General features: G+C 42.3%; 3 protein-coding genes and 1 long non-coding RNA gene across 6 annotated transcripts; 2 read left to right on the forward strand and 2 right to left on the reverse strand.

The window, feature by feature from the left end:
- The first annotated feature begins 6,988 nt into the window (after positions 1-6,988).
- Positions 6,989-10,837, forward strand: mfap5 (microfibril associated protein 5). Its single transcript, XM_030749390.1, has 7 exons — positions 6,989-7,088; positions 8,025-8,099; positions 8,211-8,243; positions 8,345-8,371; positions 8,474-8,561; positions 9,681-9,754; positions 10,285-10,837. Exons 2-7 carry the CDS (start codon positions 8,057-8,059, stop codon positions 10,395-10,397), a joined length of 378 nt encoding a protein of 125 aa, XP_030605250.1. The 5' UTR covers positions 6,989-7,088; positions 8,025-8,056; the 3' UTR covers positions 10,398-10,837.
- Positions 10,838-10,900: 63 nt separating this feature from the next.
- LOC115794105 (adaptin ear-binding coat-associated protein 1-like) lies at positions 10,901-20,014 on the reverse strand. Of its 3 annotated transcripts, none has more exons than XM_030749389.1 (7): positions 19,903-20,014; positions 18,793-18,893; positions 15,852-15,956; positions 15,225-15,306; positions 14,991-15,099; positions 14,625-14,772; positions 10,901-12,429 (listed from the first exon to the last, which is right to left on the reverse strand). In XM_030749389.1, the coding sequence occupies exons 2-7, from the start codon at positions 18,848-18,850 to the stop codon at positions 12,317-12,319; spliced, it is 615 nt and encodes a 204-aa protein (XP_030605249.1). In that variant the 5' UTR covers positions 18,851-18,893; positions 19,903-20,014; the 3' UTR covers positions 10,901-12,316. The 3 variants fall into 3 exon arrangements, with proteins under 3 accessions (XP_030605249.1, XP_030605247.1, XP_030605248.1); XM_030749387.1 differs by having other exon boundaries at positions 19,815-19,953; XM_030749388.1 differs by lacking the exon at positions 19,903-20,014 and adding an exon at positions 19,286-19,410.
- Positions 19,823-22,066, forward strand: LOC115794108 (uncharacterized). The gene is made up of 3 exons (XR_004021158.1): positions 19,823-19,962; positions 21,046-21,267; positions 21,364-22,066. It is a non-coding gene; the product is annotated as an uncharacterized LOC115794108 (long non-coding RNA).
- Positions 20,407-22,252, reverse strand: aicda (activation-induced cytidine deaminase). The gene is made up of 5 exons (XM_030749392.1): positions 22,165-22,252; positions 21,396-21,561; positions 21,003-21,285; positions 20,767-20,882; positions 20,407-20,652 (listed from the first exon to the last, which is right to left on the reverse strand). Exons 1-5 carry the CDS (start codon positions 22,182-22,184, stop codon positions 20,602-20,604), a joined length of 636 nt encoding a protein of 211 aa, XP_030605252.1. The 5' UTR covers positions 22,185-22,252; the 3' UTR covers positions 20,407-20,601.
- Between the last annotated feature and the right edge of the window lie 314 nt (positions 22,253-22,566).

Here is a 22,566-nt window from a genome sequence, read left to right on the forward strand (position 1 = left end):
TGTTTTCTTGGCGATAGTCAGGGCCACAAGCAGCGGTGTTTGGGCCTGTTTGGAGTTTATGTTCAATTCTTCTAGATTGCCAAGTAAGCAGACAGAAGGGGACAAAGGGATGTTGTGGCCAAAGGTTTGAGAAAGTTTGGTGATTATTTCTTTTCAGAAGTTTTGTATTGGTGGACAGAGCCAGAATGCGTGGCGGTGGTCATCAGTTGTGTTAAATGTACAGTGTGTGCAAACATCTCAGTTCCTTAACAACTGAAAAATATATATTCCACATTGTCAAGTACAGGTAAAGTAAAATATTGATTGATGTATAAGGCAGAAATTAGAAGCACTTGACACTGTGGAATATATTTTTTCAATTGTGTAAATATATACACACACACACACACGCACACACGGGGTTTTTGTCATAGTACCGGCAAGAATTTAAAACTACTTTCACCCCTGATTATAAGGCCTTTACTTTCTTTCTGACTCTGAAGATGTTCCTCAGTGTTCGTAAAAGTGTGTTTTTAGAAAGATGAGACAGAGGGTACAGAGAAGACCAGCTGGAAAAGTACACAAGATGTAACAGATATTTAGACAGGTATCTGCTGAAGGTTTTCACCTGTCATGAGAATGAGATCTGCAAAAATGGACCCCGATATAAGAGCCAGATTAATAGAGCAAACAAAATGTTCATATGGCCAAATGAATGAAATGTAACCCAACATGGAAGCCCAACACTCAGTCCATCATGGCATAATATTTCCACTGCAACCCCCAACTTTTTCTTCCACCTGGCTGCTTGCAGCAGTTCAGCAGATTTTTTTTTTTTTTTTTTTTTTTTAGCCTGTCATGTCTGGTAGATCTTGCAAGCAGAACTGTGATCTGAATGCGTTGTTGTGCCAAACATATTTGCTATTTCAAGATGAGCTCTATAGGTTCTCAATAGGCTCTTCTTGTTGTTGTTTTAACCCTTTATTTTATTTATTCTGAGTTATTTTTCCACATACTATGTAACAGCCAGAGCTGACAGGCTGAAGAAGAGGAAAATAAAGAGAAGAAAAAGGGAGAGAGAAAGGGAGCAAAAAAAAAAAAAAGGGGAAAGAGCACAAGTCTATTAATCAGATACTTCATCACTTTAACATATAAAAAAATACTATCAATACTTGCAAAAATAAATTTGTGTGTGAAAAACAAAACTAACAAAGCATGTTACGCACACCAACAATTTTGTTGAGTTGTGATTGAGTGGGCGTTTGTGTCTGTGTCATGTTTGTGTCTGTGTCATGGAACGTACTTACCAATGAGGGCAAAACGCTGCAGCTCCACCCATCAGAAGCCAGAGGCAGGTACGGAAAGCCCCCAGAACCCCAGGCCACCAGCAGCCCACCAAGGACCAGGAAGACCCCCGGCCACTCAGTCCAAAGACAACCGCACACCTACCCCAGCAGACGGGAGAGGGTGGTCTCAGACGGAGCCCCCCCAGTCGAGGAGCGAGGGCTCCAGGGAACCCAAGGCGATGAGAAGCCAGCCCCCCCCCCAGCGGCCAGCCCCCTGCACTGGCCGGCGGCAGGGCTCCCGGGCCCACGGCACCCAAGGACCGCCCGACCCTCCACAGAGCCCCCCCCACGCCGAAGAAGCCAACGCAGCCCCGCACCGCACCCCCAAGGGGGGCAGGCCAGTACCCACGCCAGAACACCCAGCCCCACCCAGGAACCCCGAGGCACCCCCATCCCAGGGGGGTAGGGGGGAGGAGGCAACCAGCAAGGAGTGGCCAGGAGGCAAGGCACAAGGCCCAGACCCAGGTCCAGCCATACATACAAACACACCCAGACACCCGTGTACACATTTATACACAGATACTCATACATGCCCATACATACTTACCCACACACAGATATGCCATACATACACATTCACTCACCCACCCATACTCACGGAGACGGTGACAAATACACAAAGACACACATTCATCCATAGCTACCCACCCTCTGAAGGCGGGGCAAGTGGAAACCACCCCAGGGCCAACAGCGACCCCAGGACGCCACCAGCCCGGTCCCCAAGGAACCACCCGACCCCTACCCCGGGCGAGACGCAAGAAATCGGGGTGTAAGATGACCCATCCACCCCTCCTCCTCCCCAACTTGTAGGTCTATGTGTTAATGTTTGTGAGTGAATGAGGTGTATAGGGTGCAGTTAAAATTGAGGGGACAGTTATGCCACAAGCGCCAACTGTTGGTCGTCAGCGCTTGCCCACACTGCCCCCCCAAAACCCTCCATGTCTAAAGTGCAAATAAAATTTGGAGACAGACAGTGACGAGGATCCGAGTGGGGCCACCTCAGCGGCCCATCTCATCAACCTCTGAGTAACATGCCTGCCCCAAAGGTCCTATGTGTATCAGGGTGTAAGTGTGTATGTGTTGTGAGTTATAATGACTAAAGTGCAATTAAAACGGAGAGGCAAGTGGTGGTGCAGCTCTCCACGTGGCCTCTCCATCCTACATCTGTGAGTGATGTGTATTCTGTGTGTGTGTGTGTGTGTGTTTGTGTATGGGGAGGGGGAGGGGGGGGGGGGGGGCATATGACCAGGAAAAATCCTGGAAGAAGAGAGCCAGCTGGCCGCTGGCTCAATAGGCACCCCGACCTCCCACACCCCAGCACAGGGCAGGGGGAGGTGAGCCCGGGGCCGCGGTGACAGCATCCCGGAGCACTGCAGCACCCGAGGTTGGCGCCCTCGCCCCCACCGCAGAGGGCGGCCCGCTCCTCCTAGATGCCCATTCACTCAACAATAGACACAAACAGGCGACAGGACATACTGGCCTGGGCATGGAAATGCAGTGCCCAGTCCCCCCCAACCACCCCACCGCGGCCCCATCCCCCACCCCACCCCCCTGCAATGCAGGCACCCCAGGGCCCCAAAAGCGTAGACCGGACATCCCGACGTCAGGCCAACCCACCCCACCCGGCGGCGCGGCCGGGGCAGCAGAGGCCCCCCCCGCGCCAGGGGGGGCCCACCGGGAGCCGGCGCGGCCCCAGTGCCGGGGCCCCAGACCCCAGCCCCCAAGCCATACAGGGAAGACCAGCCAACCGACCGAGGGCCGGCACCACCCCCCCAAGCACCCCGCCCACACCCCAGGACCGAAGGCAGCACCATCCAAGCCCCCACCACCATCAACCAGGACAGGCACACAGACATCACCAGAAGGTCGCCCCAGGACCCCAGCCTCAGGAGGCTACCAGCTACCCAGGCCCCCGGAGTCCCCCCCCACCCCCCCCACAAAGCACATCAGGAGCAGAGCCCGCAGCCCACCACCCCCACTAAGTAATGTAGCTGAGCAGTGGGAACCAAAGAGAGTCAAATTCCTCCAATTTGTTTTTAGAAGAAGCAGACATTCTCTCTAAACTAACATGATCTACTAATAAATTTCTGTACTGAGTAATACATAGTTTATTTTTTGTCTTCCAGTTCATGAGGATCATCTTCTTAGCGATGCACAAGGCAGTAAGAACTATGTGTGATATATTTAACTCCATAATTAATTCACTGACATCACCTAAGATGCATAGTCTGGGGGAAGTTGGGATATGACAGCTAAACCATGTGGATAGATCTTCACAAATCCTCTGCCAAAATCTCTGAACTGGTACACAAGACCACAGAGCGTGTAGACGATTATCCTCTGAATTGCTTGTACAGTGGGTGCATATGTTTGAGTGTGTAAGGCCCATTTGGAACATCCTTTGTCCAGTGTAGTATGTTCTATGGAGAATCTTATATTGTACAAGTTGTATTTGGGGTCTTTTAGTCATTTTGAAGATATTTAAACATATTTCTGTCCATAAATTTTGATCCAGGTTGACAGAAAGATCACGCTCCCATTTTGTAATTGGGAGGGAAACTGAATCATCAGTTTTTATTAATAATTTATATAATTTTGATAACAATTTTGGGGTACAGAGGTTAAGAAATTCTGTTACCCAAGTAGGCATTTCTAGATTCAATTGATTAAGGTTAAATCTTCCCTGTAGGACGGACTTAACTTGTTGATATTCCAGAAATCTACCGTTGCCAATTCTATATTTTGATATAAGTTCTTGGAACGTGATAAAATTTCCATCTTGGATAATATGTTCTAAGTTATTTATACCCTTATCACGCCATAACGGAAAATTCAGCATTTTCTTTTTCTGACTTTTTTTCTGATTAAGAGGGTACAGAGAAGACCAGCTGGAAAAGTACACAAGATGTAACAGATATTTAGACAGGTATCTGCTGAAGGTTTTCACCTGTCATGAGAATGAGATCTGCAAAAATGGACCCCGATATAAGAGCCAGATTAATAGAGCAAACAAAATGTTCATATGGCCAAATGAATGAAATGTAACCCAACATGGAAGCCCAACACTCAGTCCATCATGGCATAATATTTCCACTGCAACCCCCAACTTTTTCTTCCACCTGGCTGCTTGCAGCAGTTCAGCAGATTTAATTACTTAAACAGGACTGACAGAGGTGATTCTGGCTGACTGGGAGAACCTCAGATCAGTTTTGCATAGTGAGAAGCATCAATAAGCAACACTGGATCTGGTTTAGAAAATGTCACAAAGTGCAATGTGCCAAGTTCATTGTGCAGGAAGTGCAGCAGTACGAGAAATCATCTATTAGTTGGTTGGAATCCAGAGACTGTAAGAGAGACGAAGAGTGAAGGTGGAGTGTTCTGGGGTGAGAGAGTATGTACTGCAGTGCTGGCATGCCTCATGCAATGCCATCCAACTAATAAACAACTGGAGTTTTTATCATGTGTTTACGGTCTGGCATATTTTTCCTTAACCATTCTTGGTCCTTCTTGCCTTGCTCAGGACCTGAATTTGCTTTCTGCCTCTTGCTAGAGAAGCATGGGCTGAGGAGCAGGTTGGTGCGTCCACATGATTGATTGTGCTTGTTGGCTCCTCTCCATCTCTTTTGCTTACACTGCCTCTATCTGTCAAGCTGTCATCGGGCCTCACCCAGTCGACCTTGTTAGGGCCACCCCACACACTCACCCTGGAGTCAGTGTAGCCTGAATATGTCAAGGTAGATGATGAGTGTGCCCCCATTGAGTTGACTAGGCCCACCAGGGGGTGAGAGCCACTGAGACTTTGTGACTTCAGTAGTATGTGTAGCAATATTTATATTAGTCAAGTTCATAGGAGCCAAAGAAGAGTCAAGTTTCACCAAAGCTGCTATAGAGGTCACAATGAAAGCAAGCTTTCAACACAAAGAGCCTTTGAGACAATGGGTCAGGAACTATGGCCTTCATCTTACACAGATAATCACTCTGAAGGGTAGCTTATGTAACCGGATTATAAATGAACTGCAGCGCACAGACGACAAGTTTAATTTTATATACAGAAATAAAAATTGCCCACAAATTTTCTTAGAATCTGCTGCATGCAAGTGGATGCGAGTAACGTGTATAATAGCATCCCTTGTCCAAATTTTCCAAGCAATTGTGCCACATCTCTCTGTCTCAAACAAGAACAAATGGTGAGCAGCACGAGCTGATGACAGAGTGCACTTTCTTTGGGCTTATCAGGGATCAGAAACCTTCTTTGGAGCTACATGTTATTTTCTTGAGTGCATTCATGACAGATTCTTGCCTGTGTGAGCCTTAAACACAGCTGATCTTCTTTAACTGGGGTTTTAAGTTTTTTCACGTTATTTTGCCACGTTCAAAGTGATGCTCAGTTTTAACTTCAGCAGGTCATCTTGACGATGTCTACATGACTAAATGCACTGAGCTGCTGAGCTGCTATGTGATTGGCTGGTTAGATTTACGTTAATGAGCAGTTGAACCGGTGTACCTAATAAAGTGAGTGTATTATCAACTTGTATTGCTGCTGCTTCATCAAAAACAATTTTATTTTAGTAAGTTATTAATAAATAATTTGAATATTTCTAATAATGAACAAAATAATAAGTCAGCTCACACAAATACATCAAAATACATACATTACCATATGTACATCAAAAGTGGCACCAATAATTTTCTTTTTATCATAGTATATTGATTCAGGGGGTGAAGCATGTATGAAACCACACTAATGTCACCCACTTCTATAAATGTATAACAGTAATGGTTTCTTTTCACCTCAGGGTAGATTAGAAGAAGAACAAACTAAACCCACATCTTAACTCAACTGTTTCTACTGACTGGTCCTTATGACACAAGAGGAGCGTCTTCAAGGGGAAAGCATCGCTTTCTTGTGTCCATTGCTCCATCTGCTGGTTGTACCAAATACTGCAAAGTCAAATTTGGAGCCAGCACTTGACTGTTAATTTGTGAAATAAATACTAACATATGCCAGGAAATAAACAGCTCATGTTTACAGTCGTTTATCTGACACAAGAATGCAACAAGAGGGAATATTAAATCAAAACTCTTTAAGCTTTATGCATGCTATTACAAGGAAATATTGTCTTATTTACAGAGAAATTTTTGAGTCACTGAGCCAACTGTAATGCATGTACTTGATCTACCTATTCACTGAAGAATAATTGCTAATTTATGGTGATGAAACAATGAAACAGCACAACACAGGGTACTGGACATGTTTATACAATAATACTATGCAAAGGTTTAGGCAGCTTCAATTATTATCCATCACAGGGATGCCTCCTAAACTCATTCTGCATCAGAACAATGAGCCCGAGCACACAGACATTCACAAGGACTCATCTTTAGTTTTGAGAAGAACACATTTCTGCAACAGAGTGAGAGCCAGACAGATTTTAAAGTGTTATCACAACAAATATGATTTGATTCTGGTGTTTACTGTTCACTGAACTTTGTATATTAACAAATGGACAAACCTTTAAGGGCATTTCATGATATATTAACCACCAGGAATGAAGCCAAAGGCAGGTGACTCTAGCTGAATGCTAAAGTTTTACCAAACTGAGGCAAGAAAAAAGCATGAAAACTGTCATGTGAAGGAGGACAGGGGGAAGAGAAGGAGGAGGAAGAAGAGGAGGAGCAGGGTGCAGGAGAGGGAAGGAGGGGAAAAGAAGAGAAGACAAAAGATTCATAAAACTAAAGCAGTTGTGGACGACAGCAAAAGTTGTGAGTACAAGTTCTGCTTCTTTTTCACCTGATTTTTATAGATTCTGTAGGAATTACATGGAGGAACACCCACAGATTCAAGATAACTCACATCCAAAGACATTAATTGGGTGATATGTCCTACTGATTAGGTGTAAACACAGGTTATGGAAGAATGCCTGACCAGTTAACTGATTAACGTCTCAGAAGACTTTCTAGATCAGTGAAGGGTTGATTGCATGCAGATTTCAGCAGATACAACCAGTGAAAAAAATCTCACAAGCCAACAAACCAAAAGAGACATGCAACCAGCTAAACCAGAACAATGCAGTGTTTTCAGCTGAGTAATTGCAAATGTGTGACTCCGGGATTATCGACACAAGATGGACAAGATGTGGAAAAAAAAAAAGAAACCATCAGGCTCAGACTGGCTGGTGATGATTGTACAGTTGGAAAGCAGCAATATGTTCTCTGAAAATAAAGCTGGCAAAGAATGTGCAACTGTAACAGAGGAGGGGTGGAGGGGTCCTCAAATAGGGCACAAAAAAAAAACACATTCTTTTGAGAGAACTCACATCTTGGACTGCAAAGTTACAGTGACACATCACGAGAGGAATGGTGCAGGGTGGGAGATGAGAGAGGGAAGGGGAAAAAAAGGAGGAAGGAAATCAGGCATCACTTATCTGTTTACAAGGAGTCCAATAAATACTAGAATAAATAAATGTAGGAAAAATGACATCAGGCGCTCTCGTGCAGCACTGCGCTACACATCTGTGTTTTCAGCTGAAGTAAGACTCTAAGGAAAACATTACCCTGAGCTGGAATGTTGGGAGCATTTATGCAACGGGATTAAAGGAAACATAAACAGCTAAGAAAAAAAAAAAATCATAGTGAGGATATTGAGCAGTTTCACTCTGTGAAATCATCCCGACTCTTTTCCTCTTCGGTTTCCTGCAGCTCGTAAAGTTCACCTCTTACAAGCTAAAGGAATGGGCAGCCTCCCAGTGGTCCTGCTCCTCTGCAGTTTCCAGGGTAACATTACCAAACAGGACACACAAATCATTGTGTTTAATTATGGTTGAGTCGCTGTGTTTTTGCTTTTATGCTGCAAAACTCTCCCCTCATGTGGTTTCTGTTCCACAGCACTCATGGCCGTAGCCCAGACTCAGCCAAACGGTAAAGCTTTTTCTCACAAGACACACTTTTGATACTGATGATAGACATCTGTCACTCTGTAAGTTTTACCCATTTCTTGTTTTTTCTTTCCGCATGTCTAGAGGCACCTGGAGGTGTTTTACCACCCAGTGAGTAGCTCCTCTTTTGGGGAGTTTTGGTGTGCTTCATCTTGTCATTGTGATGTATACAATTTCAAATACGACATATATCTCCACTGGATCTCTCCGCAGATTGTAGGGAGGAGATGTATCCTTGCACCAGGATGTACTCAGTTCACAAGCCCATCAAGAAATGTATTGGTAGTCTTTGTCTCTACAGGTGATCTGCACATTTTTAATTTGGCCTTTTTCCAGAAAAATGACTTGTTTGCTTTAAAATGAAGCAATAAAGGTCCAAGTGTTGTACGTCACTTTTTCTTCAGTGTTTCAGAGATAGGTGGTAAAAGAAAAGAAGAAAGCAAGAGTTCTCCAGGCTTTCTGAAGTCCTTTCAAAGTTTTTCTTTGGACATTGGCTGCTTTTTTCATTCATTTTCAGCCAAGTCCTTGTACCTGATCATTTTCAGAGGAATGTTTTTTGTTTGTTAAGCCACTTGACACTGATCTATGAATCATTCAAGCATTAAAAGGCACCTGACTCAAGGTATGAACAAGTGTTGTGTCTACACATAACAGACAGCTCAAGTTTTAAACTGTATCTTTAGGCACTTTGTGCACCCTGTGACAAAACACACATTTTGTTCCCACTTCTTTAGTTGAAAAGTGCCAAAGATAACACCGTTTAACAGGCATAAATTAGTATTTTTTGCACCAACAAGGTGAATCTCAAAGAGCTATTAGCTGAAAACTTGGCACATCTCAGTATGGTGTGTGGTGTGTCCTGAAAACTGGACAGGTTGAGCAGTATCTGGAAGTCATGTCCCTAAGAAAAAATCCAGCAAAGATCTGACACAGGACCTGAGAGATGCATCTGGCCCTTCAGTCGATCCATCTACTGTTCACTGAAGCGTCATCAGAAATGGTCTCAGTGGAAGGGTGGCTGTCAAGAAGCCATTCTTAAGGAAGGGAAACTGGGAGAAAAGGCTGAGGTATTCCAAATTACACAAGAACTGGACTGGAAATCAGTAGCAACAGGTCTGATGGAGTGATGAATCAAATTTGAAATTTTTAGTCCAAATCATCAGCACAGAGGAGGTCAGGAGAACTTTGAATGTCCTTCAAGAAGCCTGGAGAACAAGTGTGTTTATGTATGTATATAACATGCTACAAAAAAATAAATATATTGGGGTTGCAGAATTATTAGTACCTTAGTATTAATATACAATATTGCGTAAATGTCTTCAACTTATAAGACCTTCATTACTAAACACTGTCACCCTGTCAGACTGAATGCCTATAGGCATACTCTTAATGTTCACGTTTTATCCTGTTGCTCTTGCAGCCTCCCTCGTGTCTACGTGATCAACAATGAGATCTGTATGAGGACAGTGTGCCAAGATGATGAGAATCTGAAAGGTGAATTACTCTTGATGTACAGACAGGTGAAAAATTAAAGGAAAAACCAACCTAAAGCGACAAGCGCCACTGGAGCAGTTTCGATGTTCATTGGCAGGGATTCTCCAGGTCTCTGAGCCTCTACTGGAGAGGAAACACGTTCCCTCACTTGGTGATTTGATGGTGCTGGAGAGTGTAGTTTAACACATCAGTTTAAATTGATTTTTGGGGTAAATAAACCAATAACAGTTTGCTGATGTTGTAATGATTATCTTTATTTTATTAAAATTAAACTTGGTTCTTTTTTTTTAATTGTTAAAGAAAGATGAAAATTACGGTAGGTGGGGCATGAACGTTTTTCAACATGAAAACTGCCGCTCTAAGAAGACAAGTCACCCAAACCAGGTTATGAAATTACCCCTACAGCATGTAGGGGCAGGTTTCACCTTTAATTTTTCACCTGTCTACATAAAGGTGCAGTGCTCTTACAGTCCATGAAAATATATACACAAATAAATAACCTTGTTTTTTAAAAAAAAAAAATATTACAGCTGAACTATGCAGAGAGTTGTCTGGATGGCCCAGACGTATCCAGAGGTCATCCAATAGGAAACCTTGTCACAATCGTCGTGGCAACACTCAAACCTGGGCAAACAAAGCCTGATGACCACACTAGAATGACCACATGACCACCGGTGACAACGGTGCCCCTTTAGAGACACGACCCGGGGGCAGCATCATAAAAACACCCCATAAAAACGCCATAAATCCACTGCTCCACATCTGAGGGTCTCTTTCCTTTTCTTCCACACGTACACGTGTGCTGAGTCATATCTACATATGTTTATGTGTTAGTCTTTTTATTGTGTGTGAATATCGACTGTGCGCTCATGTTGTCTGTGTGTTATTGGACACAGGTCATGTCTTCCATGGTTTACGATTCATTTTAGGTACTGTAGTAATGAGCCTATAGCAGCACTGAGTCATCATATAAGAAAAAACTAAGCAAAACAAAGACCTATCCTGTTGTGGATTTTAAGGTACACACTGAAATTCCAGTATTACGTGCACTATTGTATTCAATAAAATATAATGGAAGTTGTTCATGAGATAATTAATTTTTTACTGCTTAATTTGAGGGGAAAAAAAAAACCCAACAAATGAAAGTTATGGCCATTAAGTGTTTACTTTATAGTTTTCTTTGCATATTCATTTCCATACACACTTACAGTTTGAATAACAGGTAACATCTGGGAGAAATAATTTAGACAATAAACAAACACTGACAAGCATCCTTGGGGCTTTGCACTCACACACTCTCTGATCAACATCCATCATCACACCACTTTCCACTGCACATCTGTTACAACACGTGCGTGTGATATCATTTTTACATAATCCATCTCATGGTACACAACAATATCACCACAAAACACTGCATCAAACACAGACTATCTTGTTTCCACATTGCATTTGTCTGCATCAGAATACCATTAACAGAGTAACACCTTGATATGGAACTGGAGTTCACATTTAATTCATCTGTACAGTACAACATGCTGTGCTTGAGCATGACCCGATGACCTTTCTCATAAAGATTTAAGGAGACAGAAACACAGACCAATTCACTGACGAGGAGAGAGGCCGTCACCTAAATGACTCACCAGTCACAACTTTAACAGCTGTGCTGAGTGAAGATGACATAACATGGACTAAATCATATCTGCTTCCCCCTGAGGCAAAGATAAAAGCACTTGATGCCTCTCTTTCTTTTGCTAACACCCTCTCCCATCCAGCATTCTTGCTTCCAAGTGTCCTGATTTATTGTGAAAACAATGCACACAGCACCCGGGCCCATCCCCGGTGGAATATGTGTTCAGCAGCTGCAGAACCGCAAGGGCAGAGTAGAGAGTGCTAAAGAACGCGACCACTCTGTAAATCAACTGCGACTCAACAGGATTCTTTCAAGTAGAATGACTTTGCGGTAAATTTCGCAATAATCTGAATCTAGAATGAGACAATCCCTGTCTTCACTGCGGATTTCATGAATTACTAACCACAGAGACAGATGCGACCGTCAGTCAGTGCATATAATCAGTCCCACTGCTGGAGACTTGGAGAAACAGAATATAGACCAATGACAATAATTACACACATGTAAAATAAATATTCTCTGTACATTAAAGTCATTCATGAACATTTCAATAGATTTCATCATTAGATGTTGATGACAAGATTATGCCTCCCTTGATATTCCTATTATGCAACAGCTACAATAGAAATTAGCAAATAAAACAGTGTAAGAACGGGGAGAACAGCAGAATAAATGGAGTTACAGGGCTAGAGAAATACAGAAAATCCAAACAGATGTAGTGAAGGGCCTGCAGCTGTAGCTGTAATTAAGACTGTGCTGTGAGGTCAGAACAAGCTATGAGGAATTCAACTGAAATAAAACAAACTATTACAGGGGGTTACCCTGCTTGGCAGGGAGAAATACGGGACCCCGTAATGGTGGGGGGGGGTTGCAAAAAGTGCTGCATAATTTACAGAGGGAACGGGGAGGAAAATAGGATGAATCGCTCCTCACTTCGGAGATGCCGAATCAAAGTCTCCCCACAGGTCAGAGCTGCCTGTTGAGCTGGGGTTGGATGGCGCCATGGAGTTGGAATTACTGGAATCCAGGTCTAGCAAACAACCTGGTAGTACGAAATAAAAGAAAAAGAGACACACACACACCTCTGAATCTGTAACATACAAGGATCTCTAAAACTATTTGTGGGCTCTACTCAATCACTAAAAATATTATTTCTACAGACAGCAAGAAAATATTGTCTTACAACTTTTTACTTGCAGTTATAGTCACATTATTTTCTGACTTACCCTGGCTGTTATCAGCGATGCACGTGGTTTCGGTTTTATGCACTGAGCTTTCTAGATGTCAACCTCTGAAACTTCTGCCACCACCCAAACACAATGGTGGTAAAATACTGAAAATTTCCATTTGAAACTCAGAACTAGTGAGTCTTTTCACACATTTGCTCTGGATAAACCACACACTGTATCAGTTAGAAGACATAATTTCAGAAAGACAAGATTTTGTATGTTTTTTCGGTGCTTTGAACACACATTCACCTTTATTCTATACAGACTGGCTGAGGAAATCTCACACAGGCATCTACAAATCTTAATACATGAAACTGAAACTGCATGCATCATTAGATACCACTAGAAGCATGTAGAAAACTGTGACACAGTTTACCTCTGTAAGCATCTGTGCTACAGAAAGACACAGGAAACAGTATAATCTAAAGGAAAGATTTTTATTTTTATTTTAGAATTTAATTGTCATAGATTTGTCTAATAGGTCAGCATAACACTGTACTCACTACATCCACTGTGAAGACTGACTTGTGTTTCAATGGAAACAGACAGGGTCAAGGAAATACAAGCCTTCATCAACAAAAAACTTCCCTCTAATTCATTTGCAAGGAGCTTTTTTCCACTTTGAGGTGCTATTACCAGGTCATATTTCATGTCCCACTGTTAATGAAAAAGCAGCACCCATCTAGAAGAACCTGCAGTTTGAACTTGGGTGCTTTACTGGGATAATAAGGTTCACCCTAATTTATACTGTAAATCAAAAAAACTGCTTTTGACAGTGAGTCAAAACTAGGCTGAACCAGCAAACCGCACAGGTGCACTCTCTTCAGAGTAACCCCTGAAATTCACCTGCTGATTGTCTGTAAAATCGTGTCTCCAATGCGGTTTTCTTTTGTCTTTAGCATGACTTCAAATCACACTTTCAGAAACAGAGCATTCAGTCTGTATCGGGTCTATTATTTAGAAAACTTGATTCCTGTACCTGACTTCCTGCCCTCCTTACTGGCTCTGTGTAGCTTAACACAGACTGCAAAAAAAAAATTGGACTGGATTTTAAGTGACGCAGAGCAGAGAGCTGCTGCGGTGCACCTGGTGGAATTGCAAGCATCATTCTGAGGGAATGGAATCCAGCCACACCCATTTTCCATCCTTCTTTTCCAATCTATTGCTACAAGGTGCCAGCAGCAGCAGCAGCAGCAGGAGCAGCATTATAGTACAATAGCAGAGACACATTATAAGTAAGAATAACAGATGCCAAAGGGGTGTAAAAGCTGTGTAAATTTGAACAAATAAGTAACTTAACCCTGTAACTCTTCAGAAGCATGCACAATATTGCCATGTAACAAAACTGAAAGTGAAAAACATTTTCTACCAGGGACATTCTAGCTTGGTTCGAGCTTTTTAACCAGCTGCTTAAAGCTCTGCTTTCACACCATATAACCGCATCAGTAATTTCCATCCACTGTTTGCACTTTCTGTCACGTGGAGCACAGCCAGCGAGTGCCCGGGCCATGCTCACATGAGACATTTGTTGACTTTTGGGTCGCACATCAAAAGCTGCTAGCATCTCCTCGTTTGCAGCCGCGTTTTACTCGACGGTGAATTTTTGTCTCAAGTGGTGCGAACAGGTTTGTTGTTTCCACTTTTAGCGGAAAAGCACTGTGTTGGAGGTTGTTCAAGTAGCTCCCTTTTTACTAATCGGAGGCTGACATGCCGCTCTCGCGGTCAGACATGCCTGGGCTTGTTTGGTTATTGTGCACACCAGGGAATGTAAACACATGGCGCCGCTCTATCATTGATATCATGATATGACACTTTTATATCATGTAAAAATGTATACCGGTATTATCGCGGACGATATGAAATGACACAGCCCTACTCGTGAATTCTCCTTTATATCTTTCCTTGAACTCATAACACTGTAAACTGATGTGAAGAAAGAGCATTTAGGAAAGAAAAATGAAACAAAACAAAAAACAAAACATGGGATTGTTGTTGGATTATTACCTACCAGAGTCACTTCCTCCTGCTGACAGTTGTGTGTTATGATTTGTTGATCTGGCTGAAGGGGGTGGAGCCAGCTTACCCCCAGGGGGAGGTGGAAGGAGCCCAAAGCCACCTGAACTCTGCGGACGAGACCTGTCCTTCTTTTTCGATTGCTAGATAAGATGCAGATGGGAGGAAATAAAAGCTGTGCATGAGTGAGGGCACAGTGAGGGACAGTAAGATGGATGCATAGCAGTAAACCTTGCAGTAAATATCAACATATATATATACCACACCCAATGCATTTGAGGTCTACAGAGACATATTTCTACAGCTATGAAAAGACTAAACACCACACTACAACTAATGAACTCATTGAAAATAAGGGTACCCCAATATTAAGAGTAATGGTCTGTCCTTCTTTGAAGCCCAGGTCAAGTTTGGGAGTGGAGTCTGGAGCCTGAGCCTGTTTGCTAAATTCATTTTCTTGTTTCACCCACCTGAAAAAGACGAGAGAGAAAGGCAGAGACACAAAAATGTATCTCAGGAAACACTAAAGAAAAAAAAAAACTGCTGACAACTCCATTAGTCATGAGTAATGCTGTGTTACAGAGCAGCTGCATACTTAAAATGGTCTTGAAGTGCGACATTGAAATCAAAGGCATCGCTTCGGTCTCCAAACCCGATGCCTATGAATGCAGTGCGGCCTTTGAGAAAGAAAAAACAAAACAAAACACAACAAGCATGTTAGAGCAGTAATAACAAACAGAACAAACCTGCAGGTTTCTCAGAATAATCTGTACATTGTAACACATACTGGGTTAAATGTGCTGTATAGAAACTTATGCTGTCTAATTATCAGGGTCCTTGTATTACATTAAAAAAGCAATGAAACCTTTTTAAGATCTAAAAAATAAGAATTAGGACTGAACAAAGTTGAAATTATGTAGGATATTTTTGCCTTCTATATACAAGTTATGTTTACAGCTATTCAACAGTGCAGTATTCCCCACAACAGACAGTATTTGATTCTTTCTTTTGCATCACACAACAGTAAAGCAAATGTTTGGATTCTGAACTGCTAAAAATGTCACGCTGATCAGTGGTTGTAACTATGAAAAATATTTTAGTATACTGACAGCCCTGCAGCTCATTCAGATTAAAATGGCCTTCTGCACTGGAAAAACTTGTCCTCTAAAGAACGAACACATTTACTCAACATTCATGGCTTAGCAGTTATCGGTTTACCCACCGTTGTCATCCATGATGCGCAGCACAAAGTAACGGCTTGAGTCGCTAACGGTTTCCACTGCAACGCCAGGATACTCCTCCACTGGCGCTTGGGCAAAAAGCTCCCCTGAAAAGATATGTATTCATTATGTGCTTGGAGAAATGGTCTGAAGGTGAGCAGGATCATGAAGAAACACTAAAAATCTAGGGCTGTGCTCAAACAGTCCAAAAAAAAAAAATGACCTCAGACCACACTTCTCTTTGACCACGATGGAAAATACCGTGAGGTCAAGAAAATATGTGAAGGAGAATTATTAAATTATTGAGTTGGGAAAAAAGCATGACGCTCAGAGAATCTGACTGCATTTATAAATGCTGTTTGATGTTTCAGGTTATATAAATGAGAACCACTGATGAAATATATCATTTTATTACCACAGTTGTGATTTGAGCTAAACAGAAATATCTGGTCTACACAGTCAGTAAAAATCCCTGTCATACTGAGATTAGTTGGTCCTCTCTAGTTAGTGCTAGCTGTTAGTTTTCCTCTTATATTTACTCCCTCCTGGAGAGATGATCCAGTATAATTCCTACCTTTGTTAAGATTTTTGTGAATGAAGTCAAATGAATGAATGCTAATCCTAAAGGCAGCAATGCAGCAACAGACATAAAACACTGTGCAAAAGTCTTGAGTAACCCCTCATTTCTTTATATTTTGCTAGGAAATAGAAAACATGTCCAATGATTTATTGAAATATATGCAAACATACATGGAAATACAGTATATAAGGCAAAAAGAGAGTTTGCATAATTCTAATGAGCTTGAAAGTCAATATTTCTTATGACCACCTTTTATTCTGAACTCGCTTAGGCAGCTTTCTTGTCGTTTCTTTAATTAGTCTTCAGGAATAGTTCTCCAGGCTTCTCGAAGGACACTCAAAGCTCTCCTTTGGATGTTGGCTGCCTTTTGTTCTGTTGTCTGTACAGATGATCCCACACTGCTTCAGTAATGTTGTGGTCCAGGCTCTCGGGAGGCCAATCCATTACTGAAAGTGTTCCATTGTGTGTTTTTCTATCCAGGTATGCTTTTACTGTACTGGCAGTATGTTTGGGATTATTGTGATGCTAAAAAATAAAGCTGTTGCCAGTTGGATGCTTTCCAGATGGCATTACATGGTGTATCAAAATGTGATTGTCCTTTCTGTATTCATAATTCCATCAACTTTGACAGGATCTCAAACACCTCTGGCTGAAATGCAGCCACAAACCATGACAGAGCCTCCACCATGCTTTACAGATGGCTGTAGACGCTCACTGTTGCACTTCTCTCCTGACCTCCTCTGTACATGCTGACAATTATTTGAGCCAAAAATGTCAAATTTGGATCACTCCATCAGACCTGTTGCCACAGATTTTTAGCCTAGTTCTTGTGTAATTTGACATACCTCATCCTTTTCTCCCTATTTTCACGCCTTAAGAATGGCTTCTTGACAGCCACCCTGAACGAACCACCACTGAAGCCTGTTCAGAAATGGAACCAGTGGAAGCACTGAGACCATTTCTGATGAGGCTTCAGTGAACAGGAGTTGAATCCACTGAAGGACCAGATGCATCTCAGGTCCTGTGTCAGGTCTTTGCTGGATTTTTTCCTATTTCATAAGGACATGACTTCCAGATAAAGTTTATCTGCTGTAGAGTTTTTTTTTTTTAGACCTTCCACTTCTTTTTTTGTCCTCCACTTGTCCAGGTTGCGTAATTTTTCAAGGAAACACTGCACACCATGCTGAGTTACGTCAAATTTTTGGGAATCACCTTGTTGGTACAAAAATACAATTTTATGCCTTTACACTGTGTTATTTTTGGCACTTTCCGTACATTCAACTAAAGACATGGAAACAAATTATGTGTTATGTGACAGGCTGCTACTAACAAAGTGCCTAAAGGTACAATTTAAAACTGGTTCTTTGCTAAGTTGTCTGTTATATGTAGACACAACACTGCTTCATCCTTTGAGTCAGGTACTTTTTTTTTTTTTTTTTTTACACTTGAATGAGTCACAGGTCAGTGTTAAGTGGCTAAACAAACAAACAAACAAAAAAAACAATCCTCTGAAAACGGTCAGGTACAAGGACTGGACTGAAAATGAATAATAATAATAATAATTTAAAAAAGCCAATGTCCAAAGAAAAAACTTTGAAAGACTTTCAGAAACCCTGGAGAACTATTGCTCAAGACAACAGAAATCTGGCTCCTTGGAAGCAAAATATAAAGAAATAAGGGGTGGCTCAAGACTGCACAGCACTATAACTGATGCAAGGTGAATGACTGTAAACCTTAAACTCCCTTTGATCACTTTAATATAGCTCATAATCTTGATTTAGTTCATATAATGCAGATTTTATCACAACAGTGCTGTGTCCACACTTCACTTGTGAGTTTAACAGCCTGCTTGTTCAAAACATATCAGCGGGTTAGGTTAATTAACATTTACATGATCTGCATCACCTCTTGGCTATTTTGATTGTTCTGTGGGACTTTATCTCCTTCACTTGCATAAAGGATAGTCTGGTGCATCCTATGCTAAAGGAGGCAGTAAAGGAAGCACCTTTTCTTATTATGGTTGCCGGGCCACTTAACACAGTGAGGAACTTTTGTAAGCAAAATTGACTATTTGACCATTGCCATAAACTCAAATGAGTTTACGTGTGATTTTGAGTACAGGTCACATGAAGGTGTAAAAAAAAAATAGGTGGGTTTTGAATAAAAAAAACCCAGGTGCAGTATATTTCTAAAAAATGCACTGATGCACCCTCCAGACTGCTTGCTCAACTGCAGGCTGGGTCACCTTGGAATCGATGAGTAACAGAGAGCAGGGTGACAAACAGGAGACTACACAGTGAAGTGATTTACAGCAGTGACAGCACCGGTAAACAATGGCGCTGTCCTGTCTGCTCGTCTCTCACCAGAGACTTTGTCTTCCAATTTCACGTAGGCCACTTTGCCCCGGGCTGTCACACGCATGCGTCCCGTCCAATCAGGGGCATCCAGCTTCCAATCGGCAGCCCTAAGACACACACAGAGGCAGACGGTATGATGTAGGTGAACTGATGACAGTTTACTGAGACTGATGTTGACAGAGGAGGTGAATAAGCAAGACAGAGGAAAGTTACTGTTATGATTTGTCATACTCAGACGCACTCATTTTCTACGTGTGCGAAACGTGACTAAGACATTTCACTGAGACATCAGGATGAAATATTACATCATCATCCTTACTCACAATACATATGGTCAGTGGTTAACCAATCCTGTGTCACATGGGACTGAGGCACATGCTACTGTTTGGTTGGTGTAATGTCCAGTCAGAAGCAGCTGCGGCAGGTCAGGCTGAAGGAGCAGCCAATGAAAAATGGGGTAAACAAACCAACATCGACCTCTTTATAGAATCTGCATTACCTGCACAGTGAAGACATAACAATGGATTGAAGTGACCACACTGCCTCACAGCTGAGGCGCCCACGTTTAACCCCTTGGCATGAAGCCACGTCAAACACTGCGTCCTTGAGCAGGACCCTGGTCTCTACAGCCCCAGGGATGCTTACTTGTCTAGTACTTAAACGACAAACTAGCGAAATTAGGATGTATAACAAGCTGTTCTCATAAAATAACTGATTTTTAAGTATCACGTCTCTCCCGATATGCCACAGGATGAATGCACGAACACTGGGACACCGTTAGGGATGCAGGCGATCCGACACTGTCCTTATTAAGTGGGCTAACAGGGCCCGATACAAGTCCATGACCTTGTAAATACACAGCCAAAACAACAACCTGCTCATAAACTACAGTCGCCGTTACGTGAGGCTTCGTGACTAGCGGGCAAGCTGGGTAGGTAGGTAGGTCGCTGAGGCAACGGCTCCTAACTGGCGGCAGCACGCGTATGCTGGGTCAGAAACCCCGCCGCCCAGCCTCCGCCATCCCTCACCTGATAGCCCGGTTAGATGCTCTCGGTGGGATTCGGTAAACGTTAACTTCAGGTTTGACACAGAGGATCGACTCATACTCGAACTGACCATCGGTCGCCATCTTGACTTTTACTCAGTCGGAGTACGCCGGTGGCGGTGATGGTGACGGTGAGTGGTGTGTCCGCGCCGCGTTAACGGTTACTTGACCGTATTAGATGGTGTATTTGCGCATAAGCGGGTCCCACTGCGCCATTGCTACCGATACGTTGCCACGTTAAAGGGATGTTACACATATTTTCCACGCTAAAGGGTCAGCAAAGCTATAACATTTAAAGGATTAATAGCTCTTGGTTGTTTTATAAGATTTTTTAACTTGAAAATTTGACTATTAAGCCTCCACTGCTTTTCTTTATTGCCAGAGTACAATTTAAATCTGAATAACTGCAGCCAGTTCTTAACCACAACCCACAGTTATGGATTATGGTTAGCTACCAGCTGCTAGCAGTTAGCTGATCAGCCCAGAATAATTGTTAAAAACTATAACATTAGGAATGCTAATCGCAATCAACAACACAACCCAGTATCTTATTGTAAAGTATTTTATTTCACTTTGCTACAGACACAGCAAGCAGGACCTACCTAATGTTAAAGCCTTGCCACAAGTTGAAAGCATATTATCATTTTTCTCAGTTTTTTTTTTATTCTCAGTTTAACACTTGTAGTGATGGTCCAACACCAACATATCTTTTTCTCGTCTGACTTAATAATAGACTTAATGCTAACTTCAGAGGCAGCCACAGGTTTGTTTCACAGTCCAAGAAGCTTGAAGGCATCTCTTAAATCTTCTGTCTCACAGGGCTGAAAGAGAAAAGGCAGAAACAGGACATTATTATCATTCTAAACACATCATTATTTCGATTGGCCTCATCCTGCTTGCTTGAGGGAAAATATGCTGTGTGTTACATGTTGTACCTGGAGGATGCGGTTGAGTTTTCTGGCTAGGCGAACTGAGTTTTGATGCAGATCATCCCAGGGCTTAAATTTGCTTTGTTGACGAGCCACAAAGGTCTCCCAGCAGTAGAAGAAGTCTGAAAACAATTGACAAATCCCACAGAAGGATTATTTTAGGGAATAACGCGCAACTCTAGAATCAAATACATATCTACTTTCTCTGTTAATCTTTCACTTAAACTAATTTATTCATCCACCTTTGTAACTCATGACTGTGATGTGCACCCCGGCTTTTTTCAGCAGCCTTAGACCCTCTCTTTCGCGGCTGTCCTCCATGTCACAGAAGTAAAGGCGAGAGACAAAGAGCCTGAGGCGAAGGTTGGGTGTCCGTCCGAGGAACTGGGCTAGTCTGGAAGAGCAGTTAGCACAGGGAGACCAGGAGCAGAACCAGGTGATGGAGTAGCTGACCCTCCTCTCGCCAGGAGCTCCATACCCACACAGACCAGGGCATAATGCACTCAGGTAGCGCAGGAACAGCAGCTGCAGGGAAAAATAAGAGTAAAATAATCATTATGTAGCCTGCATTCAATTGCTGCTTTCTCTCTTGTCACTGAACAGGCCCTTTTCATATCCTCTCCCACTTTACCTACCTCTACATGGCAGCCATTCCGATTGCGGAGGTGTCCAAAGTCAAAGGACAAGGAGTCTGGGCCCACTCGTTTTTTCACTACAAAGCAGAGATATGTCTCATGCCGGCCCCTCGCCCAGCGTACATTCTTATAATGATAGAGGAACTTTTTTCTGGGCAGAAGCATGCTGAAATAAAGGGAGAAAACATTAAAAACACACTGCAGTAAGCACATTATTTTAAAGATAAGATACTCGTACAGAAAGCACACTACTCTCAATTCATCAGTCAACATTTTGTTGCAAAAAGTGTGGCAGCTTTGGCGTCAGATAGAGTCACTAGTAATCAGTACAATTAATACTTTCATAGCTATAAAGTCTGAGACTAACTCCTGTTACTACTCAGATGGCTCACTCATTAATGCAAGTTTTAATCACATAAGTTAGCACAAGTAATGCATGCAAAACTTGTGGTTAACCAAACATGAGTGGACAGTCAGAAAGTAGCTTACAGTCACTCACAAAACTTTTCTCACTCTCAGTTTCACGACTTTTAGTGAAAGCAGGACAGTTATTAATACTGAAACTTTGATATAACTCAGGAGTAAAGGGTCATAATTATTGATTTCCACTGACGAATCTTATTATAGTATCAAAGTATCGTAGCGTGGTAAAAGAACTGTAAAGAAAAAAATTTTCTTAATTAAATCATTTGCATGCATAGTTTGTTCAAATGTTTGTCATATGGAAAGATTAATGCAAAATATAAATGAATAAATCCCTTTCACTCACCTGTCTAACTTTGCAATCATTTCAAAAGATGCGCTTTGCCACTCGTCGGGCTTGGGTAACAATAAAGCGAGGTAAATGAGAAAGAGTGAAAGTGTGTGTGTGTGTGTGTGTGTGTGTGTGTGTGTGTGTGTGTGTGTGTGTGTGTGTGTGTTGGGGGTTAAAGGGAGGGAACTAAGAAGATATACCTCTAAACATAAACATCCTGCATACAACAGAAGGCAGCTTCTGGTTGGACAGAAAGATTTTTCAAAGATGATTTGGGGGGCGTGATACAGAAGAGACGGCTGGATTACACCGTGCTGCTGCAAAACAATTAAAGCTGTAACTGGATTACTCACTGGCCAAATGTTTTCTTTTTGAATGCTTCATGGTTTTTTTATGTTTATTTAAAGAATTTGACAT

This window comes from Archocentrus centrarchus, chromosome 16 (genome assembly GCF_007364275.1).
Source record: "Archocentrus centrarchus isolate MPI-CPG fArcCen1 chromosome 16, fArcCen1, whole genome shotgun sequence".
Lineage (NCBI taxonomy): Eukaryota > Metazoa > Chordata > Actinopteri > Cichliformes > Cichlidae > Archocentrus > Archocentrus centrarchus.